We start from the raw sequence: 26,451 nt of genomic DNA on the forward strand, positions 1-26,451 counted from the left end.
CAGGAATGCAAGCCCTGGACTTGATGGGCTTCTGTAAAGTCCATGTCTGCTGTGAAACCTGGATCCCATCTGGGTGGAAGGTAAATCAGTGTGGATTCAAGAAATTCCCCAGAGCAGTGTTCCTCCAGAGAACCTTGACCAGCTGCCAGCAACAGTGCCTGACCTCAAAGCTTGACTGCAGGATGGACACAGATCATTGAAGGTAAGGCTAATGAGGCAGAAGTGATAGTTCTTATATAGAAGTAGACAGATCCTGTCAAAAGAAAGTAGACAACTATGACAATTGACCAGTTCTGAATGTTCTTGTCATGGACCAAAGAATCCAGTGAAAAATATATTTTATATTCCAAATATCTCCTGTTTGCCACAGAATGTGTATTCCTCTATTCCTTCATCACCTTTTTTTTCATTGTACTAAAGACCTCTTTAGTCTTTTAAGCCCTTTAGTTTGTGCTGGTGGTTGCAAAATAATGTTTTGATGAAACTTTCCTGTTTCTAATTTTCCTCCTGTTTCTGTTCCTTCAGGTCCTCCTCTCAGGATCCCCTGTTTTTCCTTTGTCAGGTGTGGAAACACTTCTCCCTGCCTGCCTCATGTACGAGCCCATCCATCACCTCACGTGTGAATGGTGCTCAGATAGACAGAGTGAATATGCCTTCATACTTGAGTTATGATCACTGTTACATGTGAGACCATATAGTGAGATCAGCCCTGATCAGTGTGGATGCAGAAATGCAAAAAGCTCCTCAAGACTCCTCCAGTGGCTTGATTATTAGGAGTAGATACCATTAGCTCCTGCTCAAGGCATCACCAACCTGAAGCACCCAAATTCCTGCTATCTTGTTTAAAGAAGGTAACTCTCCAGACAAGTCACTGGGCCCACACTTCTGACCAGCAGCCCCTAGGTCAGAAGGTCTATTAGACCTGGGTAATGCTCTTAGAGGGCATCTGGGTTAAAACAGCTACTCTCCCCTTGGCTCTTGCTACAGGCAATGTGGGGAAGAGATAACCGGACCTCCCAAGGCAGTCAGAGCGTCCAAGATACCAGGCCATGCAGAGGCTGGTTCCTAAATAGGGGATTTGACAACATAACCTACCTCTCTTCATACCTAAATTATTTTACATTCATCTGGAGCAATTGTTCTTTCTCCACTGTCTACAGAGAGAGCACTGACAAATTAGCCACTGCCATTAGATACCTCAAACAAACCCATGTAAATGCTCCCACTTCCAATGTGAGCAGTGTGAGTAAACACAGAGCTGAAGTAGAGTAAGACCAAAAAACCCACCAGCTAGGTGAAGAAAACTCATGCATGAAAAGCTGTGACCAGCCTCAGAAGTATCAGTGCTGTCTGATTCTGGGAGACAAAGGTATTGTCTGTTTCCCTGTGAGCAGCTGAAACCAGCACATCCAAACATCTCAGGGGTGGCAGATATTTGTACAGATGAGCCATGCAGGACTGCAGCATGTTGGCCAAAGCACATTCCTCCTTCACGCTCCACACACATGTCCAGATCCCACCTTAACTTTTGCATGTTTTGACTCCCTTCAGACCTGAATTTCAGCTGCTGACTACTCAAAAGCTTCATCCAGTGAAAACCTGTAGCTGCTTGTCTTGACCACACTGACAACTCCAGGAAAAGCAAAATTACTATTTTGGCTTTTATGGCTTTTCAAAGCAAGAGTTTCCTACCTAAATATTCCTGTTTCTCCTTGGCCAGCTGTAGTCCTTGAGCTTCCAGGCTCTCGATCATGGCTTCTCCCAGCTGGGCATTCTTCCAGGTCCTAGGGAGAGCAGACAGAAAGCAGGCAATGTAAGAGAGCTAAGGGTCCCTCAGGCTAGGACAGGGGATTCAGCCCAGCAAACTACCAAGGAATTCAAACATGCAGACTCTTATCAGTTGGGACAGCAATTCCCTAAATTTTTTCTCCAAAAATGAATTAGAGAAATTTCCCTGGCATTCAGTAATTTTTTTTTTTTTAATACATGAACTGTATGTCAATACCTCACAGCTATTCAAATGGTTCTTTCAGTGTTTTGGAGATTTCTACACTGAGCTTAATTTTAAGGGCTCTCCAGACCAATCCAGCATATCCACAGCCTCCAACTGCAACAGGATGTAAGTGGAAGCCTTTAAATGACAGGCTTTAGAACCTGATTGCAGCTTTTAACTCTAATAACTTCCCACTGTCAGTGATATTGTCTTCTGCAGCTTTTCCAATATTTTGCTGTTAGAGTCACTCTTCCCCTTCAGACTTCACCCATTTATTGAATCCTTCTTATGGCCTTCTACCTTCAGGCTTTCTGGTATCCATCATCCATCCTGGAACAATCAATCCTTCCTCTGCTAAAGCTGTAAGCCGCTAGGACTTGGTGTCTGGCCCTACACTGTGAGTCAAGTGCTTTTTCCCGACAATGAAGAACCAGAGATAAAAGCCAGACAAGATGCTGGCAAGTAGGGAATGTTAAAGGAAGCAGGCATATTCAAAGAGCACCTTATGTTATTGTAGGACCAGAGTATCTCAACATCTCTTAAACACTTTATGAAGCCAAGCTACAAAAAGTGCCTGTGGAGCAGATGCCCATTACTGATTGAGTTGACAGACAGGATAGGCTTTAATACAGATATTAAACACCAAGGGCAAGGACACACAAACCAAAAACAGAACCAGAAATGGAGTTTGCTGCTCACTTCTATTCATGTTTCATTAGAAAAAATATCTACACATATAAAATGCATAACATTAAAACATACATAAAATTTATTTCAATCTGTTTATATAGATGTGCATACAGGGACAGCAATTGTTGCCCAGAAATTCTGCCATCTTTGTTAACTCCTAAGGGATCTTATTAATATTAAATATCTGCAAAGCTTCCTGTACTGGGCCTCTTTGTGAAACATTTGAAATTGTAGCTTTTTGGAAAGTGTTAATTTGGCAATCTCTTATTTCAAGGCAACCTGTACTTTGTCTCTTACAAAAGCCAGGCGAATAAATTAAACACACACCACCCCAGGGACCAGGCAGCTCACAGCTCCAGCAGCCCAAGCTCTTTGCATATAGATGTGTTTCTTGTCAGCTAATGAGGATATTTCTAAAGTAGAGAGGAAACTAAAACACTAATTTAAAAGGTGCTGTTTTGCCCACAGGTAAACATCTTCATCTTGAGTGAGAACACGTAGGTGTGAATGTGTTTTTTCACTAACAATCCTTGTTAAAGGATGAATCTGATCCCAGAGAAGCCAACAGCAAACAGGTCAAGATGGGAGTGGGGGGAACGACAGAGTTTATCGTATGATTACATGGAGAGCTTCAAAACAGCTAGAGCCTCTAAGGTGTCTGTTTACAGATTCACCTTCTCAGTGCTCCCTTCCTTCCCCAGACTAACAAGACATTTCCCTGTTACTCAAAGGTTACTACACCCACTGCTGTGTGACTTAGAAAATGCACTCATATCACTGTGTAGCATTTAAGCGTTTATTCCTTCATCTGCTGGCACCAGTGCCAGTGTAACCACAGCTACAGGGAGGTACAGGCTGTGACTTCAGCTGAGGGGCAAGCAACAGCTTTCTTTAGTCTGTATTTCTTGCCAAGTGAGTTTCCATCAGAAAAAGCTACACTGCTTAAAGTATCAGAAAGCACAGGGCCAGGAAGGCTCATGGGACAAGTAGGAAGCCCCTGCCTGACAAAAAAACCAAACCCAAAGCTGTAGAGAACCTCCATCACATATATATCTCAATCACTGTCTGTTCCAGTCCTTTTGCAGCACTGGGAATATCTCTTTAGCTTTGGCTGCATTTTACCTTTCTTGGGAGCACCCACAGCCAATTTTTGGAGACACTTTGCATGTTATAGTCCGCAGGACATAAGTACCATGTTATTTTTTTTCTCCCACATTGCCCACCAAGTTTACTTTTTACCAGTTCAGGGAAGGCTGATGTGGACAGAGAGAGTGTATGTGTGCCCCTGTGCCCCACTACCAGCAGCAAAGCCTTTCTGGGTGGAAGGAGAGCCTGGCAGTCTGGGAGTCAGGCCTTCGTGCATTTCCAAAAAGCTTTCACGATCTGGCAAGTGTGGTAAGTCCAAGCCACAACACATTAGAATCGTGGGGAGACCATCAGTTCCCCTCCACAGTGAATTCCCTATCAGGGCAGGAAACTTGGAAAGGAGGGAAGAACTGAAGGGATCACCGAGCAGACTGTGATGGTGGAGGCAATAACCAGTTGTGCAGGCACATAGACATGACCCACCCCAGATGTAAAGAGGCAGTGGACAAAATTGAAACAAAGGACAGAGGATACTTCCCAGCCTAGGTTTGTTTTTCCTCTTTTGCCTATTTCCATATCTCAGTCTATGGAGTTTGTTCTGGGACTGGGTTTTTTTGGTTTGGATTTTTTTGTAGTTGTTGGATTTGTGGGGTTTTTTTGTTTGGTTGGTTGGGGTTTTTTGAGGTTATTTGTTTGTGGGTTTTTGGTTTTTTGGGGTAGTTTTTTTGGTCAGCTCTAAATAACGATAAAAACAGCAGGATGATCACAACTAAGTGCTGCGGTACCACTGGCAGTACAATGTCCATCTAGGAACAAAAGGATTATAACAGGTTGCCTAGAATAATTCAACTGTGTTCTTTTAGCTTTTCTATTCACTGCAGATGAATTTACTGGCCCATGCTGGCCTTTCTGACTGCTGTTTAGCTCCCAACCTGACCCCGTTAAATCACATAATCTGTGCTTTTCCTCACATGCAGGCTACCATCAGCACTGATGAGACTGGCACTGGAGCTGCACCACTCTCTGATGCAGGAACAGAAGCAGAGAGGGGAGGGAAGGTGTCTCAGGCAGATTTTCAGCTAGGTGCAGGTGGTCTGCTGTATGATAGCAGCCCCTCTCTACTTCTGTTCTAAATGCTACTGCTGGAATATTGAAGCATGGACTAGAGAAAAGGCTGGCTCTGTGACAAATGCAGCAGTGCAGGGCTTACTTGTGAGTACCTCTCCCGAGTTGTGCTGCCTTCCTCCTTCCCTCCCACACACACCTGAAGGATGAACTTGGTCCCAAATTATTGCCCTTGGCAATAGTTGAGCTTAACATTGGTGGACGCAAGTGCAGACCTGTGCTATTCAATAAAAATCTCCAAACTGCTCAAGGGCTAACTAACTCTGTCACTTTTCCTCTGTAGTGGCCAAGGCTGCTCATGCCAAGGGGGTGGCAGACCTCTGCCTTGGGTCTTGTGTCCCATGGGACTCCTGCTCCCATGAAATTTCAATGGACAGCCTTGTGTTGCAGTTCATACACTACCAGGGAGGTAACAGCTTCCCCCAGCACCAAAGCCAAGCACACTGCAGCAGCACAGAGCTTGGCTTGGGATGATCCACCATAACACTGGGTTCCCCATTTATTACAAACCAAAATTTTGAGCCTCACAACATTGCAATTAACTGAGATACTGCCTTAGCATGTACACATACATGCACACACTGGTATTACAAGTTAAACAGCTTTTGTCCCTACAGTGACAAGAGACCACCCAGGTTGTAATGCAGCCAGGAAGGGCAGAGCAAAGCATCATTGCTTTAAGCCTCATAGCTGAATGGCAGGCTCTGCCCTACAGACTCAGGAAGTTTCTATATCTCATTTGGGAAAGTGAAATCCCTGTTTAAGTGTTATCTCTTCCTGCATCTGCTGAGATTTAGAAAGACCCTGCTCTGGTTTTGCAGGACAGCTGCTCATTGCACTGTCAGGCTCCTGGGTGCTGGGGATTGCAGTGTTGCAGGCCAACAAACTGCAAATCTCTGTCCAGCATTCTCAGCAGAGTGTGAACCAGTGCTGAATGCACAGAGCAATGCAACCCTCTCACCCCTGCAGGTGGGCTGGAAATGCTTTGCTAACACTGCCTCTCCTGGGATTTAGGCTGCCTCTGCATTTCACAATTAAACTGTTTTGAGAGGCCAAATCCTGCTGCTGCATGGTCTGAGCACCCTCAGATCTGGGCAGAAGGAATGCACACCCTGCAGACACAGAACTGCATCACAATTACGGTTATTTGTCAGTACTGTGCTGGTGAGGTCCCTGCTCGTAGCAGGACATAGAGCCATCTGGGCAGCTGCACGCTATCTTTGTGCCTTGCCTGTTCTGCTCTTACTTCACCCCAAATTCATATGGAGGAGTTGTCTGACCCCCACTTTTATCAAGCCGGCAAACCTCGCTTCCCACACAAAATGGACCAGGAGGGCTCCCATTCAGACTCAGGTCCCACCTCTCTGAGGCACAAGAGAGGGATGGCAGGTGAACTGAGTGTATCAGCATTTGGCAGATGACAGCCTGGGGGGGTGAGCAGAGAGCCATACTGCACACACACTGCACACCAAGGTGGGAAGCTTTGCATCAGTTTTCGAGCATTCCTGTTTAGAGAAAGGACAGGTCCAGAAGGGAAGTGAAGCTCTCACTGTTTTTGAGGAGCTTGTCTGACTCCCCATAGCCCTTCTAGTCAGGCTTCTTCCTCTTTATCCTTTACACATCTACAGAGCAGTACAAAGCAAGTAAGGAATAGAAAGAAGCTTACACTTTTCCAGACTCCTGTAGCATCTCCAGCCACTGAGCCTGCTCAAACTCTGATTCGGCTGCTAGAACAATGTTACCCTGGAAGAGGGGAGGGGAGGGGAAAAAAACCCAGATTAGAGATGCTGGTGCCTTATGTACCTCTGTGCACTCATGGCATGAACTGGACACAGCTGTGGTGGGAAGAGAGCCCACCACAGTCTTCCACACGGGAAGTAGGATCACACAGGAGCAAATATGACCTAGGCCTACCACACATTGGGAAGTGTGCACAAGGCAAACAGTCACAGTAAAAATAATACTGATAGGGCAACACGAGCTCTAGGGCTCCTAAGAATGTGTCTACTGGTCTGCTAGTATCATAAAACCTGGTGTCAGAAAGTGCAAGTTTCCTTGTTGGTTGTCAAAGCAGCAGCAAAACCTTGAGGGGACTTGGGATGTTAAGTCACCCTTGCTCTCAGGATAGTCTGTCCAGGGAGGGTAGGCACACCTTGGCAGGGAGGGAAAAGACTGCCAATACAGCTCTGCCCATCAGTATTAACCTGTTCTGTGGGGTTTGGAGCTTTTGAGAAGAAAAGAAATATACTTACATGGAAGTCTTCATGAGAGATCTTTATGGCATAAGGCATGTTGGCCTCTTCTTTGGGCTCCACGATGCAGCCTCCCAAGGGTATGACACCCTGGAGATAAACCAGGGCACTCTAATCAGTCAGAAAAATCAAATATAACTATCAACTAATCAGGAGCTGAACTTTCACCCTCAGTCACTTGTGGGCCACTGCCCTGCCTTGGCTACCCCAGGAGGGGCAATATACACAGTTCCTGAAAAGCAGAGGGACTCTCATCACCACCAGGATACTCCCAGCCAGCATCTGAAAGGGGGTAAAGATGGCAGTCCTGCCTTCACCATGGAGGGAAAGCTGTTAGCTAGAACATGGAAACAGGAACTCTTTCATCAGGGAGGAAGGGATCTCCCAATTGATTCAGTGTGGTATCATGACAGAGGCTGTGCATTCATTAGAGTCACTGACAGCAGTCAAAACCCCCATGTGCTGCATGGGGGCACGCAGGCAGCTGGCTGCCCCCAACCAGGATGGGTGAAATCAGCTCCTTTGGAAGCTCACGTGCTACATCAGCTTCCAGTGACTACAGAGGACAAAAGCAGGCTCAGAGCACAGGGTCACCCTGTGGAGCTCCAGGCAGCAGAGCTACAGAGGCCACTCCTCAGAACTGAGGACATGTGGGTTACCAGCTCCTAATGAGTGCAAGTACAGGTTAGAAACAAGAGGCAAATGGAGCTCTTAACCCCACCACTGGCTTTGCCAGCACTATTTTTATAGCCACAAGATTAGTTGATTAGATCATGAAAACAAGGGAATATATCTACTATCAGGTAAAAAAAATAGAAGTCATATGCCTGCTAAATCATTAAATATCCTGGAAAGGTACCAATGCGATTCTTTCTCTTTTGAGGCTTCCCTGGACCTGTGAGATCTTTGTGACTTATTGGGACTTATCTCTTCTTCACTTGCTGGGCCCATGGAGGAAGGGGGAGGGGGAGCTAGAAACAGAATTACTCCCTCCTTGTGCAAGCAAACACTGCTCACCTTGGGATGGATATTGAAGTATTTATTGCTTTCAAAACTCTTCTTCTCACTCTCAGCATAGTACAGCAGGAAACTTTCCTTAATGATGAAGAACCTTCAAGACAGAGAAGGGAAATACATTCTGGTGAAATGGAGGTTGTGGTTCACAGCACAAGGAAATCTCCACCTAACTAAAGCTGCTTTCTGAGCAGAAGAGTTTACTACTCCCACCTAAGTCTGAGGCGAGGTGCCTCACTTCTGCTCACAGCCAAGAGCTGGTGCTTAACAGCAAGTGCCAAGTTCAAGCACTTTGTGTTTGCAGCTTACCCCAGCACGCACACACCAGAGCTGTGGGCAAACCATGGCACCGTGTGCTCACAGGGCACAGGGACAGCGCTCTGTGCCCCAGGCAGGACCACAGGCTTTTGCCATCTCTACATGTGTGCTCTCTCTAGCTCGTGTGTTGAATTCAACCTGTTGGAGAGAGCTCCTCTTTTATTCAAGGGTCTCTCGCATGGGTTAAGAGCAACTAAATGCTCATTTGGCAATCTGCTGCCTGCCACCCTCTTCCCTCCCATCTCAGCATAAGCCAGAAGGGAAGTGTTTCCACTCTAACACAGAATTGCAGCCTAGCATCCCCAAGTGACTCCTGAGGCAAAAAACTGGCCACCAAAGCACTCAGGAGCAGAAATAAATTTGAGAGATATTTTTAAGCAGAGCACCTGGCAAAGTCTCCCTGACCTTCACAACTACAAAGGAAATAGAATTTTTTTTTTCTCATATCTGTAACATTAAAATATGCCTTGTTCTGCTCACTTAGCCTCAGGTATGCTCTGATGATCATTGTGCAGCAGCCGCAAAATATCACAGCTTCTTTAAGCCGAGCTTCTAACTTACTGGAGTGTGTCCTCAAAATAATGATTAAAGGAGTGCCACCTTTAACTTATTTGGATTTTTGAAATGCTCCTGGGAGAGTCCCTCCTCTCTTCAAAAATTGAGGTTGCATGCACTCTGCAGGCGAGAGATACCTCACTTAGTTTAAATTTGGTCTAAATCTCTGCAGCATTCAAAAATTATGAAGAGCAGCTGAAAAGAAAAATGGGGACAACTTTAGTAGGGAGGTTTCAAAAGAGTAAATTACAAAGAAAATGTGTTGTACTGTTTTGTACATATTTTCTGACATGAGAAAGGGATTTGGGAAGAAAGTGAAAAGCAAGAAGGTGAAAATTATTTTTAAATGCCTTGTTACACTTCACAAACCACATCTGTGTAAATCACTTTCATGTGGTCCCAAGGACAAGAGATCATGAAGAAATTGGAAAGGATAAGGCATTTCTGTGAATAACAAGAACATTCCCAGGAAACCTTCTTGTTTCTGGGAGGGAACAAGAGGAGACCTCCACAGGCAGTGCCAGTTTAGTTCCAAAAACTAAAGAAAGATGTTGAATCTGGCAGAGAATTATCACCAGAATAATAAAATTATATCTATAATTATTAATAATAATTATTATAATTATTTTTCTTGGGTGAAAGCTTTACTGCTTCCATCAGCTTCTGTCTCTTGCTCTTCTGCCGTGGCTCTGGCAACACAGATGAAATTGCCAAATGCCATGGAAACAGAGACCGTGGGCTCTTGGGGCAATAAAAAAATGCAGAACAAAGTTAAACTTCTGAAAGTCTGCAGCAAACTCAAGCTCTGGACCTACTTTGTACCTTCTCCAAAGTGTTTAAAAGTGACAGTCATTGAACACGTGCATATTTATATCCAGAAGTCTTCAGAACATACAACCACCAGCAGCAGTTATTGTTCCCCAATTTTTTTCTTCTCCTCATCTTCTCATCTATACCTGTTTATGCTCAAATCAAAGGTGGGGAGAAGCAGGCACTTTGTTTCCTCAGCAGGACACATTTGATACCCTGAGGACATCGTGGTTGACTGCCCAACCTCACCTCTTGCTCCTGACCACAGCCTGACAAAATCTCTCTAAGCAGAACAGCACAACTCAGTGCAAAAACCACTCCTCTGTGCTGAGCTTATTTAGTAGGTAGAGGACTGAAAAGGTGCTCATTCACAGTGCAGCCTGTCAAGCAAGCCGTCAGAGTAGGAGCAATTGCTATTCACCTTCCACCCAGGGGACCACCACCATTCCAGCCCAGACTCCTGTTCCTGTGCACCTCCCAGAGGAGCTGCATTTAACATTCCCTCAGCTGGGAAAGCAAGGGGTGACCCTGCCCATGGTGGCTGTCCCATACTTGAATTGCTCAACTACAAGACACCTGCCCATTTAGCAGAGGCACTGGGCACATCTCTGGGGGATGCATTACTGATGGAGTAGATTAATTGATGTCTCACTCTTGGGTGAAACAAGGACTGGCATTTTCAGATATTTCAGATATTTGCATTAATGGCAAAGGCAGCCATGACCCCTGCAGCAGGCCCAGAGCTGACACTGGCCAAGGCAGGTATCAGAGACCTCCAGAGAGCAGACAAGGCTTGTTCCTGGTTCCTCCTGTCCACATTTCTTCTGTGAACAGAAGCCTTGTGCCTTCCTGATTAATTTTTCCTCCCACCTCTGGTCATTAGCTCTATAAGAAAGTTTTCCTTTGAGTAGCTGCATCTTCACGTTATGCCTCTAATGCTTAGTTCAAGGAGGACTTCCTTTTTTAGAGGGAAATGTTGCCTTATCTGCACAATACATACAGAAATAACATCTTAAAAGAACAAACCTGCCTGCCCAATGGCCTGTGCCTGGTCCAGTGAGTCAGAGGGAACCAGATACTGTGGGCACAAGTATGAATCTAGAGATGCCAAAAGTCAACACCACACATGACATGGAGAAAGTCTACTCAACCTGTTTGACACTTTTCAGTCTGAATGATCTCAAGAAACATTTTCCAGACAGGTAAAGATATTGATCTTTAACTCTGTGTGATTTTAAAGCCAGGCTTTAGTTTGTTACGTACTGTTTGTTGCTCAATGCTGATAATCCTCGTATTATAGATTATGCTCCAATGGAAACCAAAATCAAAGCAAAAATAAGAACAAAATATAGCACAAATCTCTGAAAATTGATGTGTCTCTCACAGATAAATGAACTTTTAGATCCCTGACCTCACAGATGTGGAGAGAAAATATGGGGATTTGGAATGAAAATATACAAAATAAGAGCTAAAAAAATAATAATAACAAAATCCCACTGCAAGTAATGAAGGAAAACCATCAAAAATCTGGTTAGCTTGTGGGCATAATGTATTTATGTTCAGATCATGTTCCCTCATCTATCCTTACCTGGAAAGCAACACCTGAGCAACCAAGATTGTCACTTTAAATGACCTTCAGGACAAAGTCTCCATACAACAACCCAGGGACAATTGACACAGCATAGTGAAAAGAGGCATCAAGTAAAGGAATAGAGGAGAGAGTTACAAGACTCAAGAGCAGGTTGAAGAGTAAAGCAGCAGCAAGGTGAGCAAGAGCAGAAAGGGAAAGGATGGCCAAGGGAGAAAGGGGGGAGACACCCAGTTAGGACTGTGATTGGAGGACTGGAGACACTGAACATGTATCTGAATTAGGCACAGATGTGGCAGCAGAAGAAAAGGGAGTGTTATAAAGGCAGGGGAAGATTTTGAATACAAACAAGAACGCAAAAAAGAAGCAATTTAAAAATAGAGCAGAGTTCAAAACCTTGGAGAGCAGCAGCAGCAAAGGTGTGAGAGGTGAGACAGGCTGGCCCAGCCACACTCCACAGGCAGCACAGGTAATACAAGAGCCATTCATGTGGTCAGCTGCTCTGGTCACCCATCCCTGCTGCTGGATCCTGCACTATGAAACCGCTGAAACCACAGTGTAATTAAACTGGAATAGCAGAGGAACAGTAACAATTTGAGTGACTCAGATGTCACTGAGTCACTGAGAGCAGAAACAACAGCTCTACAGGACAAGTTGAGATACCTGATCTCTGAGGGGAAAGTGCTCTCTTTGTATCAGAGAGGGCTAATTAAATTAATTAGCTAATCTTTGTACAAGTTTTTGACATGACAATGGCCCAGATGAAGTAGTTACACTATAAAACTGCAGCAGTCTCCCTGGTCCTTTCTTCCGGAGGTGATTCTCTGGGCACCGGTCCAGGAGCACAAGCAGCGAATCCCAGCTATGAGATCAGCCCAGCTCTCTATCCCTGGGGACAGCTCAGGAAACTGATGAGCAAATGATCTTTATCAGCATGTCAGGTCAGAGTCCACAGTACCTGCCCCTCACTCTTCCTCACCTGGCAGGCTTCCCTGCCTGCCTCCTGCCCTGGTGCCCGGCAGGAAGAGGGGGATGCTTCCTGGCAGCCAGCAGCAAGTGGGACGTTTACATACAAGGACGAGAGGGAAGCACATGCTCTCGCAGCCCCGATGTCTCAGCAGCCCCTGCTGCCCTGTGCTCCACACACACACTGCTCTGCAGCTGTGTGATTCCCAGGGGGTTTCTGAGCAGAAAGCAGTCCTAAATAATTATCTTTTCCATCTGTCCTGTGACCACTGTCAGTAGCCACTGTGGTAAACAAGGTTACGTGCATGCTTTGCCACAGACAGTTCAAGAAAAAAAATTCTCTCTTAACTGTGCTGTTTCCCTCCTTCCAGCTTGTCATCTCTGATGGATTTACTGAGAGATATAAGCATATTTTGTGCTTTGTTCTCTCCTGTTTTCAACTTCTCATGCTCCACCTTGCTTTTCTGACACTCAGTTGTCCACCAAGCAAATGCCCCTCCTGGCACTGTCCTACTGAACCCCAAAGTCTCAGACATAGATGGTAACAGACAGTTTAGAGCATGACACTCCTATATGGGACTGGGATTATTCATAGTAAAGAAGGTGTCACTTCCATCCTGGAAAGCTACTGCACCCTATTCATGCCATATCCAGGGCAGGTATGCACATTATGCATTTCACTCCAGCCTCCGTGCCAGGCTGATGCCATTACCAGTAAAACTTTTGTAGCAGGAGAGACTAAATTGCTTATTATTCATTAGAAGGAAGAATGGGGTGCAGTTTGTTAGGAAGAGAAAGATCGTAAGTCAGGGACCAAGAATATGATTTTCCATAGCCGCTCCAGCAGTGACCCAATCTTAGACTGGTCAAAAGTACCAGTAAACTCAGAAGACAGTTGCTTCTCTGTTGGAAAGATATTTCTTTACAAGGAAAGAAAATTCACATTAGGAATAGAACTTCTTTTCTTTAAGAGATAGGCATCAGGGTGCTGCTAATGGCATTTCAAAAATCAAGCTCTGAAAGGCAGCATGCTCAGATGTCAGCCCTGCAGATAAACACAGCCACACTGGTCCAGTGCCAGAAGCATCCAGCCCACTCTTGGACAGTACCTGAGGCAGCACACAAATATTTGGGCTTCAGAGTAGACCACTGCATGGGCAAAAGGAAGGACTGAAAATGCTTCAAACAGCTGCCTCTAGTCAAGTCCAGCTGTCCCCACAGGTGCCATCAGATCTAGCCCTGACTAAAATAAAGCTCTGCTATCCCTCCCTGCTCCCTGCATAACCTCTGCTGGGACAATGTGAAATTCCAAAACCTGGGATTTCCATCACCAAAGTACTGGACACCATGCCTGGACACTTTTTCCTTGATCTATTATCTAATCCGATTCCATCCTTCCCTTAAACAGTTGCTTTTCTTCTCAATTTCTCCAGAAACATTGCTGCTACAGCCAAGTGAATGCGATCAAGCCAGTAAATATCATGTATCTCCCACACAGACCTATGTTCATGGCTCACGGCCTGATGAGACCAATCCTCCCCTTACACACTGTTTTATCTCCCATATCTTGGAAAGACTTTCCTTGGGACTGGGAGTAGTACTGTTGTCCAAGATTTCAGGACAAAACCTACGTTTATCAGAGATCAGATCCCAAATGACATCAAGCAATAGTCAATTTTTTTTCTTAATTTATCTGGAGTGGGAAACATCTCTTCTCCTTTTCATAAAAAAATGCACTTGACCAGCTATGTGTTGCTGGGCCTGGGGGGAAAGAAGGGGAAATGAATGAATTGCTCATCTCCCCATAACGATTTGTTATAATAACATGCAAGGTTATTTTACTTTAAAGCAAGTCTATCCCATGATAAAACAAACAAACCAACCAACAACACATTGCTCCTCTCTTCAAGTCTTTTTACTCCAGTACCCACTTCCTTCCAAACCCTACAGATTCCCTGTGTTCAACTCTCATTGACCTGTGTCTGGTCCCCCAGGACCCTCAGCTGCTGTGCTTGCAACTAATCTTCCATATCATCCCTGACCCACAGTCACCTCCCCTTCTGTTCCTAGCTGCTATCACTAAAATATTTACCACTTGCTGAAGATGGGGGTGACTTCTAGGAATAGAACAGCACTAAATAAATAATGACAGAGGGAGCAGAGATGGGCCATTTGCCTGCAAGAAATTTTTATTAGGGAGAGCCTTTTAAGAAAGTCTCCTCCATGGCAAATTACCTTCCCCTCTGTTATTCTGTCCACTTCTTTTCCATAACACAGTCACATTAGTTTCCAGACGTAATTCATTTATTTATCAATATTTGGGAGCTGAGTAGGGAGCATCAGCACAAATTCTTTTCTGGGTGAAAATAGGCTGTTCTTGGCAGGGGAGGGAATAAAACCCACACACAGGCCAAAGACTGCTACAAAAACAAAACTGCTTCCCAAGTAATGTTTTTGTCAGGCTATGCCATCTTCACAGACTGGGCAGCACTATGGTTACTACAGAGAACAAAGCTGGGAAAGCTGGATTTAGAAATGGTTTGTATCTATACTGCAGACTACAGCAAAGAGGTACTTACCCACAAAAGGTAAGTGCCAGAGATCCAGTGATTTCCATAAAGAAACTACACCAACTCTAAACTGATCCACCATTTCAGTATTATAGAACTTACTTCTGTCCTTGGTTAAAGGTTATGGCAAATGCTTTCCAGCTCCAAACTTCCTGGCTGCTGATAGACAACACACAGCAGCTTACAACTCCCTTACATCTCCAGATGGGAGAGAATTCAGAGCCACCTTCTCCCCAGGGAAGAGTCTGCATGTGCTGTTCCAAGCATGCTGTCACTGTCAGGCAGCACAGCAGTACTGGAGCTGGTCCACAGACCCCTGCAGACCACACACACATACAGACCCACATGCAGTCAGCTCAGCCCTTGCCTCTGGCACCCAAAGGACTCAAAGAGCTTTGAGTGCTAAAAGAACAAAGGCAGTTTAGGGGCAAAACACACGAGCTGACTCTTCCTCTTTCATAAGATAATTATTCAGAGGAGGCAGTTAGTCTCTATTCCCACCCTGAAGTGCACATAGCACAAGGTCTGGACAGATAAAGAAGAGAGCACAATGGGGTGCCACATGTGTAAAGCAGACTCAGAACAGCAGGGAAGCTATGCCCCAAGTTTTACCCCAGCCTCTGCCTGGCTGCACTTGAAGAGTCAAGCACTCAGGCTCTTAACTTATCCCAGAACCCTTAGGCTTTGTATTTCATCCGAGCATCCCTCAGCAACCGGGCTTACCTCCTGGACCATTTGGCCGACTGCCTCCCAAAGGGTCTCTTCCAGAGCACACCGTACAGCTGCACTTTGGTGCTGATGTCCAGAGCATCTGAATCCGTCTGTTCCATGGATGGAGAAGGGGATACAGAACTGGATTTTGAAGCGAACATTATAGATGGATCTGGTTCTAACTCTCCCCCTCTGCGTGGCAGCTCAGGGAATCCGATTAAATGCAATGAACCAGCAGGACGTAACCAGCCCAGCAGACAGAGAGACTGGGCTTTGGTTTGAATCAATAACTTGACTGCTCAGCACACAGTCAGTAATTCTCTCCCTGATGCACAGATGATGAGAGTTTTCTCATTGCGTATTACTTCCTGATGCATTGAAAACAGCACACATCCCAGCCCAAGGGAAAAAGAAGAGTGAAGAGAGTCAGACATCAGAAACACAGAGAGCCAGAAAGAGCTCCTCAGAAAGAAAGCTCTTAGCAATAACATAAGCCAAAATACCTCTGCACCAGAGCCAGCTTGGAAGGTTATTTCAGTCGACATTGCAGCACTCCATGCAGAAATTAGGGCAAGACGGATGTTTTACTGACAGGCATCTCTGACACATATTCCCAAAATCTTGCGCTCGGAGACAGGTTCTTCTGATTTGTCCTGAGGAAAATTAGGGCAGAGCGAGTGGGAGCCAGCAAGTTCAATCGGACTCCCTCTGTCATCGCAGGCAGGGGCAGAGGGGGGCCCTTGCTGTGCCAGCCTGGCACTGCCCACCTGGGGAGAGTTCACGTGGCTGCTGGGTTTGGACTGGGCAGTGTCCATACTGCACGCCTTGCTCTGCCTTAAAGGGCCATTGCTGATCAAAGTTAGAGCATAAAATTCTGCCTGCCTTCATGCCTTGCTGCATCTTGGAGATGTGGCAAGAACAGCCTCTGCCCTGCCTCTTAGGTACCAGCTCTTTCTTGGCCTCAACATGGACACATAGGAATATATCACACAGCTCAGGTAAGTCCATGTTCATCTCCTGCTTAGTACTCCCACAGCAAGCTTTTTAATCTGGTTCCCTAAGTCCTTGTTCCGCTCTTGAAACCCTTTCTCCCTGCACAGATACAAACACCGTTCGCCAAAAGAACCTATCTTTTGTAATGCCCACAGGAAAGCAGATTAGCATTATATTGTTCTTTACTGTGTCCTCCCTCCCCTCCAGGATTAGAATTTAGGGAAAATCCTAGCTGCTAAAGCATCTGAGGTTTTGGGATATCATATAACCAGTACAGATGCGTACACGCTGTATGGCGTGTATGCCATAGATGCTGAGGTGTCTGCTCCCGATTTAACCTGTGCCATCCTATGTGAATCCATTTGGATGCCATAATTGCTGCATGTCAGCCCTTCCCAATGCAGTTGCTCAGAAGAGACACAGTGCAGACACATGGTCCTTTCCCATTCCCAATCAGAAACCTGGGATGTGCTATAGGCCAGGTCACACCACAGGACATGGGCTCACTTAGCTTTATTCAGTCAGAGGCACTTGCAAAGCATCTTAAAGAGAGGAGATGCAGACAGCCTGCCTCAGGTTCACAGACTGCATTCAGTATTAGAGAAATTAGAGATGCAGGTCCCTGATAAAAGTCACAGTTGATCAAAAGATGAGGGAGTCAGCAAACTCCACAATTTGTTACTTTCTCTCACCCTGGTTTTGACCAACCTTTTTGGTCCCAGACATGGGACATGTCCCATCTCAGAGTGCTATTGAGGCAGAGGGTGGAGAAGAGAGCAGCAGATACTGCCTCCATCTCACCTGAGCTCTAACTCTTGAATATAACACTGCACTGCAGAAGAGAAGCATTAATGCTATAGACACCATTCCATACACAGCACTAAGAAGGAAATACTACTCATAATCAGGAGAGGGAAAATTTTCTCTCAAATTATGTTGCACAAAGGGTAAAAATTATTCTGGGCCCTATGGCCTCACTTTACTCTATAAATGTGCAGTGAAAAGCCACAGAGCTCCCACATAAAGATAGATGATCTAATGCCCCTGCCATTGTACTGCACCAACAATGCAAAGATCTGACAGCAGTGACCTGAGGTGAGGAGAAATAGATTTTCATCCTTTACTTATTTTTCATTCTTTACTTATTTTTACCTTATACAGACCAAGGGAGTAAAGAGGTTTCTGGCTTTGAACATCAAAAAGTGAGATTTTTTTTTTTTCCTCTGCAGGCCTCTAAGACAAGCAAGGCACTGACTATTTACAGCAAATTCTTTAAAGTCAACAGTCCAGGGAAAAGAGCAACTTGCTTTTGTCAAGTGACAGGCCAGTAATGCTAGGGCAGTAGAGAGCAGCAAGGTGAATTTTCTAACTGCTGGTGTCAGGACACAGTAATCTGTAGTAAAAGTGGCTCTTTTAACATTTCCTTTATGTGTGTACTAATCTAATGAAGGGGAAACACAGTTGTACATCCTTGAGAGAAAGCACTGGAGCTTTAATAAGAAAACCTTTCTGTGGAGCAAAAGGCTGCACTGGTATGGCAATTATTTTGCTAATATGTTGTCTTTATTTTTCCTACACATCAAGCCAATAAAATTTTGCTAAAAATAAAACATTTGAAGCAGACAGCAGCGCAAGCTATACAGAAATAACACTTCTTCACAGAATATCCTGAGTCGGAAGGGACCTACAAGGATCACCTCCGACTCTTAGCCCTGCACAGGACATGCTCAAGAATTACACCATGTGCCTTCACCACAGGCCACACTCCAGTCCAAAGATGCTCCCTTTCAGTTTAAGAAGACACATAGTGGCTAACTTCAGCTGCTGAGGAGGCTTGTATTTTTAAATTTTTTTTAAAGTGAAAAGTTATACCTTCATGCTCTGGGCAGCCTTTCAATACTGTGTTATGCAGAAAAGAACAAACTGCTTCTTGGGCTGGGGCCAGTAAGTTGACATGGATCAGACCTGCTGCAGAGTTGGAGAGATTCAGATCTTACCTTCCAGTAAGATAGATTCCCTTTCCTTTTACAGCTTCTGATAGGTTCTGATAGCCATTTTTAACCCGGAGAAACATTAGCAATTATGGGAGGTATTAGCAAGTACCTGAACAATGTGGAGAAGTCCAGCTCCACTTTCATTTATGATACATCATTCTTGCAAAGAGAAAATGTCACATGTACCCCTCAAAGTGATGCTCCAGCTTCCTAGGTGCACAGTTGTGTGCAGATGCTATTTCAAATAGAGCAAAAGCAACTACCATCACAACTAACATCAACCCACCTCTAGTGAGATACACTGACAGAGCATGTTTCTTTTGCACATGATTAAATTTTCAGTGTCAGATGGAAAGTCAGAGCTGTTCTGCAGAACTCAAAGAAAAGTTGCTCAGCAAATGGCATTAAAGTCAAATGCCTCTGTAGATTTGCAACCCCATCTGACATCACCCTTACAGATGTATAACCCCATTTGACATCATCCCTTGGTAAGAATTACGTGGTCTCAGTGACCTCTTCCAGCTAAAGCCCTTCACCAGTCCCAGCCCTTCAAAACCACTCAGATTCATGGTGGATGGCCCAGGAGTCATATTAACCCAACCATTTGCTGTGGATGTAGCACAGCTTCAGGAGACTTAGAGGAAGACAGAAAATAAGGTATCAGTTTACTGAAGCAAAGGGATTTGACAGCAATCAGCCAGCCCCATAACTTGGCTTTTGGGAGGCAGTTTTCTCAGGAACTGACACCATAGTCAATGACCGTTTTTCTCAGCATGAAAAGGGGATAATTTTTTTTTTTTTTTTTTAAATTCTACTAAGAGATCTCTTCTGGAAGAAAACTCATTTACTCTAGTATTTTGTTAAACAAAGATTTCTGCTAAAAAGCCATTTTTCAGAATACATCAGAGTGGTCAGCCACATTTGAAAGCTTCCTCTAGAAGACAGCCCACAGGCTTCCTGCGAGGCACCAGTTTTTCCCCCCATCAAGCCTAAATACAAAGTGATCACATGGCTGACAAACAGAAAATGTTTGGAGCTTCAGTAGTTAAATAGGCTGCTTCCAACCAGCAACTTGTCCAACAGCAGAGAATAAATACAGCTCTACTTGTTTTCTTTCTTTCCATAGACTATGAATCCACTGCCACACACTCCCTTCCTCCCTGGGGAAGGGCAGTGCTGCATGTCTGCAAGCCACGCTGCTCCAGCAGCCCCAGCCAGTCAGATCCCAGTCCCATCTCTGAGGATGTGGGAGAGTGCAGCAGCCATGGGAGTGCTACTTCCCACAGCAGGAGGAGTGGCTGAACCTCCAAACAGAGGGACAGGAAAGAACAAACCTTTCCCCAAGGTTTTGTAACAGCATTCAGAGCTGGTGGACTTGCTGCTTGGAACAGACACCACCTCCATTTCTATTTACCTTTCCAAGTGCATCTCCTTTTAGCTACATCTTACCTGCTTGTAAATGAACATAATTCTACTCAATCCCAAATGTGACAACAGCAACAGCAGTTACCAAGGACGTGGCTTGAGCAGGTGACACAGCTGAGCAGCAATGGCTTAGGCCAGTGCTGCTGGAAGCTTTCTGCATAGAAAGTATCAAAGTCGAGGACTACCCATGGTACAGTTGCCAGGTGAGTAGCATGGGATATGTAAAGGACAGCTCAAAACCTTGTAAAGACTTTTTTGCCCTTTGCACCCCGTAGTGCCCAGACACTCAAGAGATCCACCAAAGAGATCAGAGACAAGGTTCAGAGCAGTTCTTCTGGGGGAAGTTCAATTGCTTACTCAGTCCCGTTAATTTTGAGCATAGAAAAAGTGCTGCCTTTGCAACGAGGGCATGGAAGCACCATTCAGTATCCCAGGGCTTAGCTTCCAGACCTGGCAATGTCCTTATCTGACTGAGGTTGTCCTGTGCAGGGCCAGGAGCTGGACTTTGATGACCATTGTGGGTCTCTTCCAACTCAGGATATTCTATGAATCTAAGCAGGTAACTTGACTTCCCAGTGCTCCTCACGTGTAACACTGGTACTAAATCCAGAACATCACAAGAATACATATACCAGGACAGTAGTTTGGGTACCATGGGCAGCCAAAATGTCCTGCAAAAGAGAAGGATTTGTTAGCATTTCTTTGGCAGAATAATGGAGGGGGAAAATGTAATACCTCTACATATTAAAACAGGCAAACAACCAGAGAACCACCAGCACGCTTCAGATCTGACAAAAAATTCCAGCAAGAAGCAAATGAGATCCAGGGCTGCCCATTCTGGAGAAAGACACTCCTTAGCTGTTCCAACCCCAGTCAGTATATCTGAATTCTCCAAGTTTCTAAAACCAGGTTAGGTGCTGGACTTCTATGCACAAGGCATTTCTCAACTGCAAAGGTTTCAATATTGATTGTGGTCCCCCAATTTCTACCCACTTTGTTCTCTTGGGTCACAAGAGGGAAAGAATTCATAAGCTTAACTTTTAAAATAAATACATATCCAGGAAAACAGAACTGGCCAACCCACATATTTATTTCATTTGAAGTTCGTAAAATGCCCCGCACACAGAGACCAATATTGCTCTTGCATACACATTCAGTGCTTCCTTTACACCTACCATTGCTGTGATCACAGAAGGCAAGGCCTTAAAAAGCAAGGACACTGCAATTAGGACTTCATTCAGGAGTGAAAACTGCGGGGACCACACCACCAGTGTTCTTCACACCCTTTCCCTATACATTGTGCAATGCCCCTTAGTTAGCTAGTTGGAGCAGCCTCCTCTTCAAGTTGCTCCTTCCTGGTCTTGCTCATCGAGCCAGTCACAGCAAGGTCAGGGCTCCTGCTGTGCACATACACAGGGCAGGCACAAGACACCTCTTGCCTCCTTCCTATCCACATTCTCAAGTGGTTATCTAAGTATAGAGCACAAAGATCTACTGCTGCCATCTATCATAGCAGCAGACCATGACAGCTCTACTCTAAACCCTGCAATGTTGAGGAGAGCCAGCAGCCAGATGAAAGAAAAACTGCCTGGCAAGGAAGGACATTGAAGACATTGCTCTCTGCAACATACAGCAGGCTAAGAGGGCCATCTCCTTTTAGTCTCCTGTGAGCCATGCTGCCACACAGCTTTTGTAGATGAGGCTTCTCTCATAATGCCATAGTTTAGATTGTAGGGATAAACATGGAAAAGCTCCCAGACCCACTGCCTTAGTCATTCACTTGTACCCTGTCACCTTCACGTGACATCTCTACACAGAGCAGGTATCAGGGGTACAAAGTTTTGTTCAAGATCAGTCGCCTCTCAATTTCTTTGTCAAAAAGAGACAAGAGAACATTGGAAATTCATTGCAGTCCTAAAACTCGACTCATTCTACTGATAGCACCACCCTCTGAGGACAAGAAATGCTTGAGTAAAAGTACAACAGTAAAAGTCATTCAGAGTAGTAGTAAGGCTCATAAGCAGGGTTTTCAGCAGGCCTCTTCACCCCTGTATAACCATGACAATCTCATTGAAAGTGTTTCTTCACACAGCAGAATCCCATTAACATCCACAGACTCCAACATAACTATAATCATATATCATAAGTTAATTACCACTTCAGATACTGGGCATACAGATACAGAACCAGCATTTTCCCCCTAATAATTTCAATCTGCTTTTAGATTTTCCAAATACTATATAGCTTTGGTGTCAGTCAGCATGATACAGCTTCATTTTTATTAGGTCTACAAGTTTTTTTGAATGAGGCATTTTTCCTTAACCCCCATCCACCACAAGCGTTCGTTAATCTCTCGACATCACAGAGGAGAGGGAGAAGTGCGGTGATAAGGAGGGTGGAATGTTGTGCAATTCTGCCTGCAGGGATATTTGGATAAGGCTTGCACATATCAGTAGAAGAATGGCTTAATTTTTCAGCTGGAACAATAGATGACAGCTCATCATCTTGCTGCTGTGCTCATCCCTAATGAGTCTCTCATAAAAATGCTGATGTACATTTTTATTTCCTTAACAAATGAAGGAACACTCTACAGCAATCATCAGGAAGCATGCAACACCACAGCTCCTAAATATTTAAGTTTGTAGTGGTAACTCTTGTAACATAAATATACCCAAAGCACTTCCTCACATCTCCGAAAGGATTTACCACAGACTACAGTAATTAAGTCTCCAGTTACTGCGGTGACATATTTACTAAATACACTAAAAGAATGCTAATACACTGCATAATGCTTTACCACTGAAACTGAGTTTTGCTTGCAAAAAAACAAGACTGTCTGGGAAGAATACTGGCTTTCCCTTCTTAGTGCTTTACATCTGCTTGTACCAGCTTTAACAGCACCTCTGTCATTTGATTCAGTTCTCATACTGACTTTACATTAATCAAATTCTCTTGTGGTTAAGCCAGTATAAAGAGATTACACTCTCTCTTAATGACACAGGTCCTATGAGCTACCAGAAAAATCAAAAGCAAGCAACCAGCTGAGAGGATTGCTTATCACTGGAGTGAAAGAGCTAAAACACTGTCTCACAGGATCTTAGATAAGTCTGTAGACAGCAAGTGCAGCAGAAAAACAAAAATCCTTTTTCTAAATGAATTGCTTATGAATCATCTCCATCAAGTGCTATCTCTTAAATGGATGCATGAAGTTGGCAAATGCACACATCACTCATCCTGTAACAGCAACATTCCCCTTTCTCTTTTCTGAAAAGGCAGGTCTGAAACCCAGTCCTGCTTACAGGGCAGCTGGAAAGTATGGAGAACATCTATACACTATGTCAACTCAGCAGCTCTAAGAGAAATCTCATCAATGTATACAAATACTTGAGAGAAGGGTGCAAAGGGCATGGAGCCAGACTATTTTCAGTGATGCCCAGTTACAGGATGAGGCAATGGGCACACACTGAAATACAGGGCACTCCCTCTGAACACTTTTTTCCTGCTTTACTGAGCACCAGCGCAGGTTGTCCAGGGAGGTTGTGCAGTCTCCCTCCTTGGGGATACTCAAAAGCCATCTGCACATGGTCCTGGGTAACTGGTTCTAGGTGGCCCTGCTTGAGCCAAGGTGTTATTTGACCTCTGGAGGTCTCTTCCAGCCTCCATCACTCTGCAATCAGTGCTTTTGACCACATTCAATCAGTGCCTTCCCACAATATGCTAAGGAACTTGCCAAGTACCATCCCCACACCTTATTAGAGTAAGGCCAGTCCATGTGTAAGATGCTCAGATTGCTTTATTCCTTCCTGCATTGCTCCAGCTGATAGTTCTATCATACAATGTCAGACAAAATTGCAGACCACTGGCTTGCAAAACCCAAACCGCACAGATCTACCTAAAGATCTGAAAAGCCTATGCAGCTGCTTCCTTAGGGACTGCCTTGGGACAGGCAGTCAACTTCCCAGTTATTCCAAGTATCCCAACCCTGATTCTCATCCTTTCCCTAAATCCTGACAGTAGCAAAAGAATGCTGCAGTGGTAATAACTTTCTTCTACAAACCCCTAATATTGTACACACAATGGCAGATACTTTGGCAAGACACAAGCACCTTTACATTTGCTCCTCCATTTATGTATTTGACCCCTACATGTGTTTTAAAATGTTAAATCTAGTCCCAGCCAAGTCTGGTAAAGTAACATTTTCAGTCAAAGCGTGGTCATTCTTTAAAGTTGCATCTTGCCATATAAATCCACTGAATTTCTTTTTCTAAAAGTCTGCCTCTTCTATAATCACAGCACACAATGTGCAATTTACAGGATTTAAAAAAAAAATCTTTTATTAAAACCTATAGTCCCTAAAAATGTGGCTTAAAGTGTCTTATAGGAAAAAAACCTGACTGCCCTGCAAGCTTTAGCTCTGATAAAACAGAATTAATTGTCCAAGCACTACTCCTAACCCCTGCCTGAGCACCTGTTTCAGAGACCACTACTAAAATTTAATATCCTACTATTCTTTGCCACTCAAAATTATGTTGGTGGAAAATTAAACCCAGAGAAATTCAGGAGCCTGAGAAGGGAGGTTTTCTCCACAGCAAGAGCACAATCCTTTCTCCGTTATAATGACCACCATGGCATCAGAGAAAACACAGGAGAGCTATGGCTGAACAGGCTTCCATGTGATTACAGGCTGCAGGAGGAAGGTGAGCTGCCTTCCAGTAAAACTGCATCAGCAGTGAAGGCAAAGCAACACTGAAGAGCTGTCAACAGGTAAGCAGTAGGATCACTGGGCACTCACAAGGAAAGCTGAGCTGGGACTCTGTGCCTGAAAACAGCAAGAAGACAGGAGGGGAAAAAAACCCAATAAACCACGTAACAGGGGCATGAAATATTTCACCAGCACTCTTCCCTCATAAGACAAGAGCAAAAAGCAGGCTAGGGTTTAAAGCTGACTTTTCATTCAAATTTCACTGAAGCCCATACATGTATAGGAAAGACTACTTCATCACAAAGACTCCAAGAATGGAGGGACTTAGTGTGTGCATTTTGGGTTTGGGACTGATAAGACTGAGAGCACTGGATGGAATAAAGACAATTTCCTGTAGCTTCAAAGGGTCCTCAGGCCTTTTAACAGTGCCCTGGAGCAACCTTAAACCCATCATCTTGTTGCCCTCCAAAGAGGTCTCAGCTTTGGAAGCTCCAGAGATTTCCCTGGGGGTGCAGGAGGAGACAGCTTCAGGGCAATGCCAACTCCTAAATACTCTGTGAGAGACACAAGTTGCCAAACGCCCCGCTCAAGCAGAGCTGTCACATCATCTCTGCATTAATACCTCTGAACACATTAATAGCCATATCCAAAGCCACCTGCTACGCTGCCCCCCAAGATGCAGTTTCACATTCCAGGTTTGCAGGAGGTGCTCAGACATCATGAAGAAAAGCAGCAAACACCTTCCCACAAAAATAAAATGTACTGTCTGCATCGCTTGCATCCCCATTTAACAATGTCATTTCTTTCTGTCACAGCTGTCACAAAACCCCATGCAGTAAATGACAAGCCAACTCCAAAGCACTGCACCTAGTAAAAATTTAATATAATAAAACAAATTGAAAACGGCAATATTATTTTAACCATTCACAATTAAAGTGGAAAAATTATAAGGCAGCCATTCATGGAATGATTTTGTGTACAAACTGTTTGGAAAAAAGACATTAAAGTTACAGTTCCATACATGGAGTCAGGTAAACAGCAATGACCACATAATGTTTTTCCCTGGAAAGCCAAGGCTGCTAGGAGATATAAGAACAGTAAGGAAAAAAAAATATTTTTAAAAGAAGTTTGATGTGAACAGGAGTCTGAAATTTGTGATAAAGAATCTGATATTCATCATAAATTTTCCCACCATACTGCAATCACTCCTCCTCCTTCCACCCTCAAAAGAATACAAGTATACTTCTCTTTTCTTTTCCCCAAGTCCCAGCACAGAACGTGAAGGCAGCAGCAGGAACATTTATTCCACATCATCTTTCTCTTTTCTGCAATCAGCTGATACCACATGGACACATCTGCTACTGTCAAAAGCTCTTTGAAGGCTCTGAACTAGTTCCTGAATAAACACGGTGGTTTTCCTGGGCCTCTCGGGTAAGATTAGCCTTCTATATAATCCACCTGGAAATGGTTCTTAGTCAACAGTGGGTTTTCTGTGTCTAACACCCAGCCATCTGACAAGCCACAACAATAAAAAAATCCTGTCTTGGTGTGACAGCTCTGCCATCCTTACTTAAATTAATGTCAGTGCAGCTTCTGCATCTGCCATTGAGTACTGAAAAAGAAATACTTCCCTTCTTTAAATAAGGAACAAAAAAAGCA

General features: G+C 44.4%; 1 protein-coding gene across 4 annotated transcripts in view; it reads right to left on the bottom strand.

Annotated features, from left to right (window-relative positions):
• The window catches only part of PLEKHD1 (pleckstrin homology and coiled-coil domain containing D1), a 39,634-nt gene extending 13,189 nt beyond the window's left edge, over positions 1–26,445 (bottom strand). For 2 of the 4 annotated variants that reach the window (XM_008639520.2, XM_017741748.1), the window contains exons 1-5: positions 15,691–26,445; positions 8,164–8,257; positions 7,147–7,236; positions 6,561–6,637; positions 1,693–1,784 (exon numbers count right to left, since the gene is read on the bottom strand). In XM_008639520.2, the coding sequence (XP_008637742.1) occupies positions 1,693–1,784; positions 6,561–6,637; positions 7,147–7,236; positions 8,164–8,257; positions 15,691–15,839 (502 nt within the window). In that variant the 5' untranslated portion in view covers positions 15,840–26,445. The remainder of the gene's footprint in view (positions 1–1,692; positions 1,785–6,560; positions 6,638–7,146; positions 7,237–8,163; positions 8,258–15,690) is intronic. The other 2 variants (XM_017741747.1, XM_017741749.1) reach the window with 2 other exon arrangements.
• Between the last annotated feature and the right edge of the window lie 6 nt (positions 26,446–26,451).

Source organism: Corvus brachyrhynchos, unplaced genomic scaffold (assembly GCF_000691975.1).
Source record: "Corvus brachyrhynchos isolate BGI_N302 unplaced genomic scaffold, ASM69197v1 scaffold115, whole genome shotgun sequence".
Lineage (NCBI taxonomy): Eukaryota > Metazoa > Chordata > Aves > Passeriformes > Corvidae > Corvus > Corvus brachyrhynchos.